This window comes from Arachis duranensis, chromosome 8 (genome assembly GCF_000817695.3).
Source record: "Arachis duranensis cultivar V14167 chromosome 8, aradu.V14167.gnm2.J7QH, whole genome shotgun sequence".
Classification (NCBI taxonomy): domain Eukaryota; kingdom Viridiplantae; phylum Streptophyta; class Magnoliopsida; order Fabales; family Fabaceae; genus Arachis; species Arachis duranensis.
Window position 1 is genome coordinate 7,287,823 of NC_029779.3, and position 10,910 is coordinate 7,298,732.

The following is a 10,910-nucleotide window of genomic DNA, read 5'->3' on the forward strand; positions in this document are numbered from 1 at the left end:
ACCCACCCTTACAACCAAAAATAGCCATGACCTACAAAAACATAACTATGATTAATATAACCCAACTCACCTAAATCACTGCAGCGGGACAGCTTTTGTCTGTGCGTGTACCCCCATGATGCTGAAATACAAGGCCTTCAGCACGTACGGTAGCAACGGCCATGATAAAAAAGAAAAGAAAAGTAAAGTATAGTGGATGGAAGGAAAGAGCAAAGCTTGAAGTAGCAGCGTACCGTACCGTAGTCCGTACCGTACGGTACATAGTATGCATCTCCTGTGTCCCTCCAAATACAGAAAATTGGCTATCTCAACTCACAGCAGACAACCTCAGACGACAAAGCCTGCTACTGTGCTACATACACAACACAACCATTAAACGACAATGTTATTCTTATTACGTTAAATTAAACCTGCAGATAGCTGCAATAATAACGATCCTCATTCTTCAACTTCCAAGGTGTGTGCCGCCTGGCCTTGGGAATGAACGTAACTCCCTAATCAAGTATTCAAGTGGATTTCATTTATTTTCCACTAATAATGTACGGCTAATTATTAATGCATTTACACACGAATTTTATTATTGCTTCGGCACGGACAAAAAAGGAATAAACTTGGATAAGGTGGGATAAGGAATTTACTGGGGGTAAATTTGTCACCACACAAAATTTGACTAGGTTCAATTCTATTCTATACCCAAACTACTCATTCAACTATATATATATATATATATTTTTCGCATATTTTCCAACACTCACTCACTCCGTCACTCTTCTCATCTTCTAATTGCTTATGGAGTTCTTTAATAACGAACTCGATTCTTTCTCTAACGACATCGACAAGTAAGTCATCATCGATAACATGTTTTCTGTTACAAACATGCTTCATGCTTTCAAGAAACCGTTTTTCTACTAACCATTTAATTTGCAGAATAATGGGGATTTCACCTATGGATGATTTCGACGATTGGGCGCCATTGTTAACCTACAAAAGCACGCAGAAGCTTTTCTTGACCGACTTGCCAGAAGTGGATAACGACTTCGACGACCTTCCACCTCTGGACGATTTCAAGAAAGAGAGCGAGGAAGAGGATCAAGAACACAAGCAGTTACTACAACTTGTTCCGAGTAGTAGTACGATTAAGAACAAGAAGAGTGAGTTGGAATACGATGAGATTAAGAAACACTTCCATTTGCCAATCACAGAAGCTGCTAGTAAGATGAACATTGGTTTGACATTGTTGAAGAGAAGGTGCAGAGAACTCAGCATCAAGCGTTGGCCTCATAGGAAAATCAAGAGCTTGCATTTACTCATACAAACTCTCAAGGTATATATTATAATTAAGTTTTGGCGCTTCATATCATTTACCAAATCTCAATGATTATTTTACTTTGAATGTAGGAGACAGGTTTGGACAATGAAGTTGAAATGTTGGAGGAAGAAATAAACATGTTGAAGCAAGTTCCAGAGACGGAAATCACACAAGAGACCAAGAAACTAAGGCAGGCTTATTTTAAAGCCAATTACAAAAGGAGGAAACTTTTGGCCTCTAACTCTTCTTGATCATCATCATCACTTAGCTAAGCTACTAATCTTTCTATGTTCATATTCCATCTGATCAAAGCAACAGTTATTAGATATTAACATAGTTTAACTGTTTAGTGCTTGTTGCAATGGTTGTATTTTGGTTAGAAGATGCGAGGATGTTTCCTCCTCTCCTTCACTAACACGTCTCCGTTGCTATGTTGATCACGTTATTACCAAATATATATGCAGAACCTGCAAAAGCTCAGTGAGCTAAATCAAGAAAGTAGAAACAATCAACTTTACTTGGTCAATGGCGTCAATGCATAATATGGTTGGTTCATAATAAGTAAAGTATGAAACATGCTATTTTCATCGAGCGGGAGCGAATTGGGGAGAGTAAAAATTGGACCTTTAAGAATTAAGTTTACAGATTCCGTGCAGTACCATTATTTATGGTATTTGAAAATTGGAAATTTTTCGTAAGAAATATACTGAATTTAAAACATTCAATTCAATGCATGTTTCAAAGTTTAATATAATTTTTTGTGACTTATTTAATAATATAATTATGAATAGAATGACTAACATACATATAGATATTGGAAATTAAGTTAGACAAATATATTATTATTATTATTTGATGGTTTTAGTAGTTAAGAGAAAGGGGGTTGAATCTTAGCTCTTTTTTTATTTAATAACAACACTTTTTGGTCTTTGAAATAACTTTTGAAGATTTTTTTTTTGTCTTAATGTTGAATGTATTTTTAATACAATTGGGTTTGCAATAATTTTCTCTTCTTTTCCGTCCAATAACAAAATTTGCACCAACAAAATTATTAATTAAACAAGTATGAATTAATATCAAATTAATAATAATTATATTAATAATGTTTAGTCATCACTAATATTAATTTAGAGTTTTCCAAACTCATCAATCTCCTCCTTGATAACAAACATTATTAAAAAATTAAAATGGAAAAAAGTAAAGATTTGAGTATAGAGTACTCCCTTTTGAATACTTGGATTCCTTTCTTTCTAATTGTTACATGGCTCCCCCTTAATGTATGCTATTTTACCAAGGGAAGCTCTACCTATAACTTTTAAAATCAAGCTTTAAGGCAACTATGTTATTCAACATGTAAAATTTTATAATGTTAAATGGCTTGATTTATGAGTAGAATTGGAGTGATAAACAAAACTCATTTGTTATCAAAAATTGATTTTCTACTCAAACAACAAAGCAACTGAGTACATATCAACCAAAAATATTTTGATGTTTCAAGAAGTTGCTATTCAATCTATTCAAAAATATTTTTCAATCAATATATCAGAGCAAAATGATCAGAACATGAAAAATATTTTTTTTAATCAAGCATGATCTTCTCAAAACATGGCATCTCAAAACATGGCAGCAATCAGAATTTTCAAAAATAAAATATTCTTAATCCAAAATAGCAAACATATTCACCAAGGTAAATCAAATATATTCCTAATCCAAAACATATTTACCAAGGTAAATCAGATGCATCCATGAGATAAATCACAAATCAAAATACATATATCTAATCCAAAATACAGAGCACAAGCATCACCACAATCAGTAGTTGAAACAAGGGTGATGAAACAAGGGTGATTATAAATCCACAAAGGATTTCATCCCCTGTTTTCTTAATTTCAATTTTTCAGTCATTTTTCTGTGAAAATTAGTAAAGCTAATTTTAAAAAATATATAAATAAATAATAACTAAATAAAATGAGAGGTAATAAACAATCTTAGTTTATAACCTTAGAATTTTAGTGGTTGAAAAAGAGAATAATTATATACCTCTAATTGACGGATGGTTCATATTGAAGAGACTCACCTATAAATTGAGTTTTTCTTTAATTCATTTCAATCAAGTCATCCAAAGAGAATAACATAATATTTCTTTGAGTAGTTTTCTTCTATATATATAGAGAGAAGTGTGTTCTCCTTTTGTCAAGAGAGAGTGTTATTGTAGTCTCCTTGTGAGAGAGAGAAGTTGTAATTCTCAAAGAAAGTTATTCAATTGTTTCCATATTTTATACAAATTTCTAATTTTTCATCTCTATATTTTGCTGTGTCATTTGTCTGGTAACTAACAGTGGTATCAGAGCCAAAGGTTGCTGATTAATATATTTTTTTCTCCGCTGCGAGTTACCGTCTAAAAAAAAATGGCAGCAAAGTATGAAATTCCGAAATTCAGTGGGAGTAATTTTTCCATATGGAAATTGAAGATAAAAGCCATTATGAGAAAAGACAATTGCGTGACAGCAATTGAAGGTAGACCCACTGGAATTACAGATGAAAAATGGAAGGAGATGGACAACAATGCTGTTGCAAACTTACACTTGGCACTAGCTGATTCAGTTTTATCAAGTGTAGCAGAGAAAAAGACAGCAAAGAAAATTTGGGATACTCTCACCAAATTATATGAAGTCAAGTCACTTCACAACAAGATATTCTTGAAGAGAAGACTTTATACTCTTCGAATGAGTGAATCCACATTGGCAACGGATCACATCAATAATCTAAATACGCTATTTTCCCAACTCTCATCGTTGGAATATACCATAGCGAAAAACGAACGTACAGAGCTCTTACTTCAAAGTCTACCAGATTCATATGATCAGCTTATCATTAACTTAACTAATAATGTTTTGACTGATTATCTTTCTTTTGATGACATGGCTGCTGCGGTTCTTGAAGAAGAATCTAGGCGCAAGAATAAGGAAGATAGATTAGAAAGCTCAAAACAAGCAGAGGCTTTGTTGATGACAGGAGGGAGATCAATGGAGCGTGGTTTCAGTGGGAGTCAAAGTAGACCAAAGTCACAAAGTAAGAAGCAGGTCAAATGCTACAATTGTGGTAAGAGAGGGCACTTCAAGAAAGATTGTTGGAATAAGAAGAGTATAGAGAAGGTTCCAGAAGGATCAAGTTCTCAAGGATGTGTTGCAAGTACCTCTGATGATGGAGAAAATCCTGTATGGCGAAGCAACAATTGGTTCTAAAGGCAGTAAACAGCTCACTGATGTTTGGATTGTTGATTCAGGAGCAACATGGCACATGACTCCTCATCGTGATTGGTTTTGTACATATGAACCTGTCTTGGAAGGATCTGTGTTTATGGGAAACGATCATGCCTTAGAAATTGTTGGAATGGGTACTGTCAAAATAAAAATGTTTGATGGTTCTATTCGTTCACTTCAAGGGGTAAGACACGTGAAAGGCTTGAAGAAGAATTTGTTGTCGATTGGGCAATTGGATGAACTTGGTTGTAAGACCCATATTGAAGGTGGGATCTTAAAAGTTGTTAAAGGAGCTCTTGTGGTAATAAAAGCAGAAAAGATTGCAGCAAATCTATACATGCTTATGGGAGATACTTTGCAAGAGGCAGAGGCATCAGTTGCTTCAACAAGCCAAGAAGAAATGATGATGATATGGCATTGCAAACTAGGCCACATGTCAGAACGAGGCTTGAAGATTCTTGTAGAACGTAATCTCATTCCCGGGCTCAAATCGGTAAACTTACCATTTTGTAAGCACTGCGTTACAAGCAAACAACATAGATTGACGTTTGGTAGATCAACTGCTCGGAGCAAGCACATATTGGAGTTGATTCATTCTGATGTGTGGGAATCGCCGAAGATGTCCCTAGGAGGAGCAAAATATCTTGTATCATTTATTGATGATTACTCTAGGAGGCTATGGGTGTACCCGATCAAGAAAAAGTCAGACGTGTTTGCGATGTTCAAAGATTTCAAAGCAAAGTTAGAACTTGAATCTGGAAAGAAGATCAAGTGTTTAAGGACAGATAATGGAGGAGAATATGTTGATGGTGATTTTCTAACATTTTGCAAGCAAGCAGGTATTCAACGACAATTCACAGTTGCATATACGCCTCAGCAAAATGGTGTAGCAGAGCGAATGAATAGGATTCTCCTAGAAAGAGCACGAGCTATGTTGCAAACTGCAGGTTTAGCCAAGTCTTTTTGGGCAGAAGCTGTTAAAACCGCCTGTTATGTGATAAATCAGTCACCATCAACTGCAATTGGGTTAAAGACACCAATGGAGATGTGGCAAGGTAAGCCACCTAATTATTCTTCTTTACATATATTTGGTTGTCCTGTGTACGTGATGTACAATTCCCAAGAAAGAACAAAGCTAGACCCAAAGTCTAGAAAATGTATATTCTTGGGTTATGCTGACGGTGTTAAGGGGTATCACCTGTGGGATCCCACTGCCCGCAAGGTAGTTGTCAGTAGAGATGTGATATTTGCAGAAGATGAATTGCAAAAAGAACAAGAAAATGACAGCACTATTAAAGAGATAACCACTGTTCAAATAGATGAAAAATGCAGAGAAGGTGATCTTTCTGAAGCAGAACCACAGCACGAAGAACAAGAAGCAGAGGCCAATGACAAAGAAGAACACCATCATGGCACTCAAATTATGTTTTGACAAACCATGATGCATATTGTCTTTTGACAGAAGATAGAGAGCCAACAACTTTTATGGAGGCTATGCGCAATCCAGACGCTTCTATGTGGATGACAGCAATGCAAGAAGAAATTGAGGCATTACATAGGAACCATACCTGGAAACTTGTTGAACGTCCAGCAGGTCGGAAAGCCATCGGTAACAAATGGGTTTACAAGGTCAAACGAGATAGTAATGAATAGGTGGAACGATATCGTGCAAGATTGGTTGTCAAGGGATATGCTCAGAAAGAAGGTATTGACTTCAATGAAATATTTTCTCCGGTGGTGAGACTAACTACTATTAGAGTAGTTTTGGCTATGTGTGCTGTATTTGATTTACATCTAGAGCAATTAGATGTAAAGACTGCTTTTCTTCATGGAGAACTTGAAGAAGAGATATATATGCTCCAACCAGAAAGTTTTGAAGAACAAGGAAAAGAAAACTTGGTTTGCAGGTTAACTAAATCTCTGTACGGTCTAATGCAGGCGCCAAGGTGTTGGTACAAGAGATTTGATTCTTTCATTATTAGCCTTGGATACAATAGACTTAGTTCAGATCATTGTACTTATTACAAGAGGTCTGGTGATAATGATTTCATCATTCTACTGTTGTATGTGGATGACATGTTGGTGGTAGGTCCCAACAAAGATCAAATCCAAGAATTGAAGGCACAGTTGGCTAGGGAGTTTGATATGAAAGACTTGGGACCAGCAAACAAAATTTTAGAGATGCAAATCCACCGAGACAAAAGGGATAGGAAGATTTGGCTATCGCAAAAGAATTATTTGAAGAAGATCTTGCAACGCTTCAATATGCAAGAATGTAAGCCAATTTCAACCCCACTTCCTACGAATTTCAAATTATCCTCAAGTATGTGCCCTAGTAGTGAAGCAGAGAGGATGGAAATGTCTCGAGTACCGTATGCATCAGCGGCGGGAAGCCTTATGTATGCCATGATCTGTACAAGGCCAGATATTGCTCAAGCAGTTGCGGTGGTAAGTCGATTTATGGCAGATCCAGGTAAAGAGCATTGGAATGTTGTTAAGAGGATCTTGAGATACATCAAAGGAACCTCAAATGTTGCATTATGTTTTGGAGGATCAGAATTCATTGTCAATGGATATGTCGACTCAGACTTTGCAGGTGATCTTGATAAACGAAAATCTACTACAGGCTATGTGTTTACACTTGCAGGAGGAGCTGTGAGCTGGCTATCTAAATTACAGACTGTTGTGGCTTTATCTACTACAGAAGCTGAATATATGGCAGCTACACAAGCATGCAAGGAAGCTATTTGGATCCAAAGGTTGATAGAAGAACTCGGGCACAAACAACAGAAGATTTCTGTGTATTGTGACAGTCAGAGTGCCTTGCACATTGCAAGGAATCCTGCCTTTCATTCAAGAACAAAACACATTGGAGTACAATATCACTTTGTTCGGGAAGTAGTAGAAGAAGGAAGTGTTGATATGCAGAAGATTCACACTAAAGATAACCTAGCAGATGCCATGACAAAACCAATCAACACAGAAAAGTTTGAATGGTGTAGATCCTCATACGGCCTATGGAATACATAAGCAACATGAATTTTGAAAATTTATCAAAATTAGCTTTAAGTGGGAGATTGTGAAAATTAGTAAAGCTAATTTTAGAAAATATATAAATAAATAATAACTAAATAAAATGAGAGGTAATAAACAATCTTAGTTTATAACCTTAGAATTTTAGTGGTTGAAAAAGAGAAGAATTATATACCTCTAATTGACGGATGGTTCATATTGAAGAGACTCACCTATAAATTGAGTTTTTCTTTAATTCATTTCAATCAAGTCATCCAAAGAGAATAACATAATATTTCTTTGAGTAGTTTTCTTCTATATATATAGAGAGAAGTGTGTTCTCCTTTTGTCAAGAGAGAGTGTTATTGTAGTCTCCTTGTGAGAGAGAGAAGTTGTAATTCTCAAAGAAAGTTATTCAATTGTTTCCATATTTTATACAAATTTTTAATTTTTCATCTCTATATTTTACTGTGCCATTTGTCTGGTACCTAACATTTTCCCCCTTTTGTAATCAAAGAGGCACCTACAAAAAATAGCATTGGAAGCAAAATATCCAAAATATAACAAAAATACCAAGTGTTTATCACAGTATCAGATTGAGCCGAAACTAGCCAAATATCAACAAAAGAAAAAAATACAGTGATTAATCATCAGATAAATTGTACTCAGAGCCATCTGCATTATGATCACTGGCAGTATCCATCTCCTCTTCAAAATTCTGCAGCATTAGATCCACCCTGTCTTTGCACTTGACCCAAGTCCTTTCATTTTCATAGGCTAATTTGTGGGCTTTCTTGTATGATTTCACCATTAGCTTTGACATGTTGCAGAACTTTGTGAGAATTTCTTTGATCAATTCTGTTGTCTTGGAAGACTCAAGCCGACTTTCAAACTCACTGTTCGAGAGGACTGACTTCTTCCCTTTGGATCCCTTCGTAGCTCCTCCTCCTTTAATCATTGAGACCTTATTCTCTATATATAGCTTCATTGGTTAAATCAACTTTAAAATATTCAAAGATATCGGTGAGAAACATGCCATAAGGTAGATGTGCCTTTTTGGTACTCTTAACAGATTTCCACGTGTCTTATCATAAGATAACTGAAAGAGATAGGAGAAGAAGTAACAAGAGCAAAGAGTACAATAGAGTCAGAAACAGTTACTCTGTTATGTGAACCACTATGAGGAGTAAGAATATGGGTGATGATTCGGTGCAGCAGCGAGTTCTCAGGATCGAGGGCCTTATGAGTGGGGATAGAGCCATCCAAGCCAGGTAAGTTTGCAAAAATTTGTTGCAGGGCAATCTGGTGAGTCACTCCAACCTGAGAATCCCATTTGTCAGACATGTATGCTCGTGGTCCCTCATCAATGTACCCCAAGGCGGCACTTATGATTTCTGAGTTCAAAGTCATATACACACGCTTTACATAGGAGTGTATGGTGCCATCAATCAGTCTTATATTAGCATAGAATTCTCGCACCAACCCTGGGTAAACCAGTTTTTGAATGTGGAGCAGAGGGGTCCATTTCAGATTGTCAAACAGAGGAGTAAGATTGATTCCTTTAGCAGCCAGTGAGTCAAGATTTACTAAGTGTGAGGCACAAAGATGACGCCTTTCCAACACTTCCTTGTGGAACTCATAGGAGGCACACGAGTTGAATCTAGATGGATCATAGTGTGAATGCGGTTTGTTGAATTTGTTCTTGAAGTCCAGTGATTCCAAGTTGGCCAGTTTTGTTGTGTTGTGTAACACGAAACTTTTCTTCTTTTGTGAGCTTCGGCCAGGGGTGGTCTTCTTTGGTGGTGATGGCGGTGGTGATGGTGTAGGTGAGGTGTGGGACTCTTCTTCCTCTTCCATGGTTGGCTCCTTCTTCTTTCCAGATTTTCTTCTTCTAGAGGTTTTCTGGGCTATTACCTTCGCGCGCATGGTCTCGGTTTGTTTGGATGGAGGTGAGTGAAAAGATGAAGAAGTAGAATGAATGTGTATATGAGTGTGGGTTTGAGGAGTGGAAGGTTTTTAGGAGAGGCGAATTCGTTCATTCTTTCTTGGAGCAGTTTTCTTTTTCATGATAATGAAAATGGAGAAGTGGAAGGGGAAAGATGATTAGAGAACCGAATGGAGTAGAGGGACGCATTAAATGTTGAGTGGTAAGAGAAATGGAGGGAGTTTAATGACCATTAATGAGCGGTTATTAACCAAGGGAGGTTTCCTTTTATTTGAAATTAAAAACTGAAAAGTTGTTTCCTAGAATCAAAAGATGAGAAGAGAGAAAAGATTTGATTTGACAATGATCTTCTTTCAACAATATTTGATGAGACAACAAAAAGGAATTGTGATTTACACAAAGAGAAACTAACAAAACGGTCAGAGTGGGGTCAAAGACATTTGGTGGGGCCCAAAAAGATTAATGTCTGCGCAGTCTCCCCCTTGATGATAGCCCGTTCAACACATCCTGAAATTTGTCTCCTGCTTTCCTACGAGACAAAATTAAATAGAGTAAAAAAAATTCACAAGTTATCAATAGAGCTTAAGTCTATCATTCCCAAGCTTTTTCTCAAAGTGCAGAATCTGTCTTCACAGAGGGATTTTGTAAAAATGTCAACAAGTTAGTCTTCAGATTTTACAAATTGAATATCAATAGTACCCTTTTGCACATTGATGGTTTCAGTGGCTAAGAGAAGGGGGTTGAATCTTAGCCCCTTTTTGCTTGGTAACACTTGCTGGACTTAGAAGAAACTTTTCTGTTTTTAGCTCGTCCCTAGCCACGAGACATTTTCATTTTGTCTCGTCACTTGACACGAGACATTTTTTATTTTTCATCTGAACAGTAAAAAACAGAATTGAAGTTGTAAGAGAGAGAGAAGATTACACCCAGATATATCCTGGTTCAGCTGCTAAGTGCAATACAGCCTACATCCAGTCTCCATCACAACAATGATGGAATTTCACTATAATCATCCAGATTACAACTTGTAAAGTACTAACCCAACTTACAAGGGGATTCCCACAGAATCATGAAACACAACATAGATGAACAAAGGAAGTCTAAGACATCTATGGCTTTTTCTTTTAATTTTGCACTCTCTGCCTTTTTCCGCTCTATGGCTTTTTCTTACAAACCTTACTGTTTGCCTTTTTCCATGAGACTCAAGACATGACAAAATTAAACAGAAAAATACTAAACAGAAAACATTGAAGGAGAAGAAGAACTGCTAGCTTAGGTAGCTCTGAGAACTTTGTGCCTTGCACTCTCAAATCTTACTCCTTGAATCAAACCATGACTGTTCACCCCTTTTATAGAGAAGTGAAGCCTTCACAGTTGAAAC

The 10,910-nt window shown here is 36.6% G+C and overlaps 1 protein-coding gene across 1 annotated transcript; it reads left to right on the forward strand.

Annotated features, from left to right (window-relative positions):
- The first annotated feature begins 931 nt into the window (after positions 1–931).
- On the forward strand, positions 932–1,560 carry LOC107460461 (protein RKD4). Its single transcript, XM_016078824.3, has 2 exons — positions 932–1,324; positions 1,399–1,560. Exons 1-2 carry the CDS (start codon positions 932–934, stop codon positions 1,558–1,560), a joined length of 555 nt encoding a protein of 184 aa, XP_015934310.2.
- Positions 1,561–10,910: the final 9,350 nt, after the last annotated feature.

Excerpts from the sequence above, each read along its gene's own strand:
- LOC107460461 (XM_016078824.3), top strand. The coding sequence starts at position 932 with ATGGGGATTTCACCTATGGATGATTTCGACGATTGGGCGCCATTGTTA. Across the intron at positions 1,325-1,398 it reads TACTCATACAAACTCTCAAG|GAGACAGGTTTGGACAATGA; the intron begins GTATATATTATA and ends CTTTGAATGTAG.